This window comes from Vicia villosa, linkage group LG2 (genome assembly GCF_029867415.1).
Source record: "Vicia villosa cultivar HV-30 ecotype Madison, WI linkage group LG2, Vvil1.0, whole genome shotgun sequence".
Taxonomy (NCBI): Eukaryota; Viridiplantae; Streptophyta; class Magnoliopsida; order Fabales; family Fabaceae; genus Vicia; species Vicia villosa.
Window position 1 is genome coordinate 44,493,522 of NC_081181.1, and position 2,560 is coordinate 44,496,081.

General features: G+C 37.7%; 1 protein-coding gene across 1 annotated transcript; it reads left to right on the top strand.

Moving 5' to 3' along the window:
- Positions 1–426: 426 nt before the first annotated feature.
- Positions 427–756, top strand: LOC131648957 (uncharacterized). Its single transcript, XM_058918693.1, has one exon. It carries the CDS (start codon positions 427–429, stop codon positions 754–756), a length of 330 nt encoding a protein of 109 aa, XP_058774676.1.
- Positions 757–2,560: the final 1,804 nt, after the last annotated feature.

Consider the following 2,560-nt stretch of genomic DNA (forward strand, 5'->3'; position numbering starts at 1 on the left):
AAATAAAAACCCTATGTTCCTCCACCTCTATACAAACCACCAATCCCATATCCTCAAAGACTCGTTAAGACCAAAAACAAAGGGCAATTCAAGAAATTCGTAGAACTTATGAAACAACTAAACGTTACCATACTTTTCACAAAAGCTATTACTCAAATCCCCTCGTATGACAAATTCCTCAAAGAAATCCTATCCAATAATAAAAATATCATAGAAAACGAAACTGTTACATTAACCACTAAGTGTAGTGCTATAATTCAAAACAACATGCCTCCTAAACTGAAAGACCCTGGTAGTTTCTCTATACCATGTGTAAATGGAAAAATTTTCATAGACAAATCCCTATGTAATCTAGGAGAAAGTGTTAGTTTGATGCCCTTATTCATCTGCTAAAAACTCAAACTAGGTGAATTAAGACCAACTAAGATGTCTTTACAATTAACTGACCGATCAGTTAAGTTTCCTGTAGGTATGCTTGAAAATGTTCTTGTCTTTATAGGACAATTCTATATTCCTACCGACTTCATAATAATGGACATAAAGGAAGGTTCCAATATCCCTATTATATTAGGTAGACCATTCCTAGCCACAGCGGGAGCCATTATAGACGTGAAGAAAGGAAAACTAACTTTTGAGGTTGGTGAAGAAAAAGTAGAGTTTATTCTCTCCCAATTCTTCAAAGCTCCTGCTATAGACGATTCGTGTTGTTTCTTAGATGTCATAGATGAATGTGTTAAAGAAATGGAGAAACAATAAGTCACCTATTCTGAAGTGTTGAAAATTCCGATACCACATATTTTTGAAGACGATAACTGGCGTGAGGAATACCAAGATAATAACCTAAGTGAATACCTGGCCCTAAGAAACCTGTTGTAGAACTTAAAACACTACCTAAAGATCTAAGGTACGAATTCCTGGACGAAGAAATCGAACGACCTGTCATAGTTAACGCTGATTTAGGACAAATAGAAACTGAAAAATTACTTAATGTCCTAAGAAAATATCCAACCGCTTTAGGCAATAACATCTCGGATCTGAAAGGAATAAGTCCCTCTATCTGTATGCATCGCATTATGCTGGAGGAAGACTGTAAGACCTCTAGAGAACATCATAGACGAATCAATCCTATTCTGAGTGATGTAGTAAAAAAGGAAGTGCAAAAGCTATTAGAGACATGAATCATATACCCAATATCCGACAGTAAATAGGTTAGTCCTGTACACGTCGTACCCAATAAAGGAGGAGTTACCGTAATCACCAACGCAAAAGGCGAATTTGTAGCACAACACACTCAAACTGGATGGAGAATGTGCATCGACTATAGAAAGTTAAACAAAGCCACTCGTAAAGACCATTTTCCTCTACCTTTCATAGATCAAATGCTCGAGCATTTGGCCAAACATTCCCATTTCTGCTATCTTGATGGGTATTCTGGATTTTTCCAAATTCCTATCCACTCTGATGACCAAGAAAAGTCCACATTCACATGTCCTTATGGTACATTTGCATATAGACGAATGACATTCGAAATTTGCAATGCGCCCGCAACCTTCCAAAGGTGCATGATGGCGATCTTTGCTGACTTTCTGGATGGCATAAAGGAAGTCTTTATGGACGACTTCTCTATCTGTGGAGAAAGTCTTGAAGGATGCTTATCAAACCTTGAAATGGTACTCAAACGATGCGTGAGTGTCAATCTAGTACTTAACTGGGAGAAATGCCATTTCATGGTCTGACAAAGGATTGTACTTGGACACATTGTGTCTGATAGGGGGTCAAAGTAGATAAAGCAAAAAATCAAAGTAATAGAACCTCCGAAAACCGTTAGAGAAATACGAAATTTTTTGGGACACGCCGGTTTTTATCTACGATTCATACAAGATTTCTCTAAGATAACTAAACCCCTAACTGAACTTTTGATGAAAGACGCTGAATTCATTTTTGACGAGAAATGCTTAAACGCTTTCGAAACACTTAAACAAGCATTGATCTCAGTGCAAATTATGCAATCTTCATATTAGAACGAACCTTTCGAGATAATGTGTGATGCAAGCGACTTTGTCGTAGGCGCTGTCTTAGGGAAAAGAAAAGATAAAAAGCTTCATGCGATTTATTACGCGAGTAAAACCCTAGACCACGCGCAAATGAACTACGCCACCACAGAGAAAGAACTCTTAGCTGTGGTGTTCGCCTTAGACAAATTTCGATCTTACCTAGTAGAAGCGAAAATCATCATCTACACTGACCACGCCGCGATTAGATATCTATTAAGTAAGAAAGATGCCAAACCAAGACTACTTCGATGGATCCTACTTCTATAAGAGTTTGATTTGGAAATCAAGGATAAGAAAGGAACTGAGAACGTAGTGGTTGATCACTTATCAAGAATGGAAGGGATCCAACCTGATGAAGTACCTATTAACGATGATTTCCCTTATGAGAAACTTTTAGCTCAGTTAGAGGAAAATTCAGTCGAACATTCCATGACATTTAACGACACCGAAACAAATGAGGTTGTGAAATCAATATACACCAAAACCACGCTACCATGGTACAGTGA

Bases quoted from the DNA above. Each gene is read 5' to 3' on its own strand.
- LOC131648957 (XM_058918693.1), top strand. From the start codon at position 427: ATGTCTTTACAATTAACTGACCGATCAGTTAAGTTTCCTGTAGGTATG.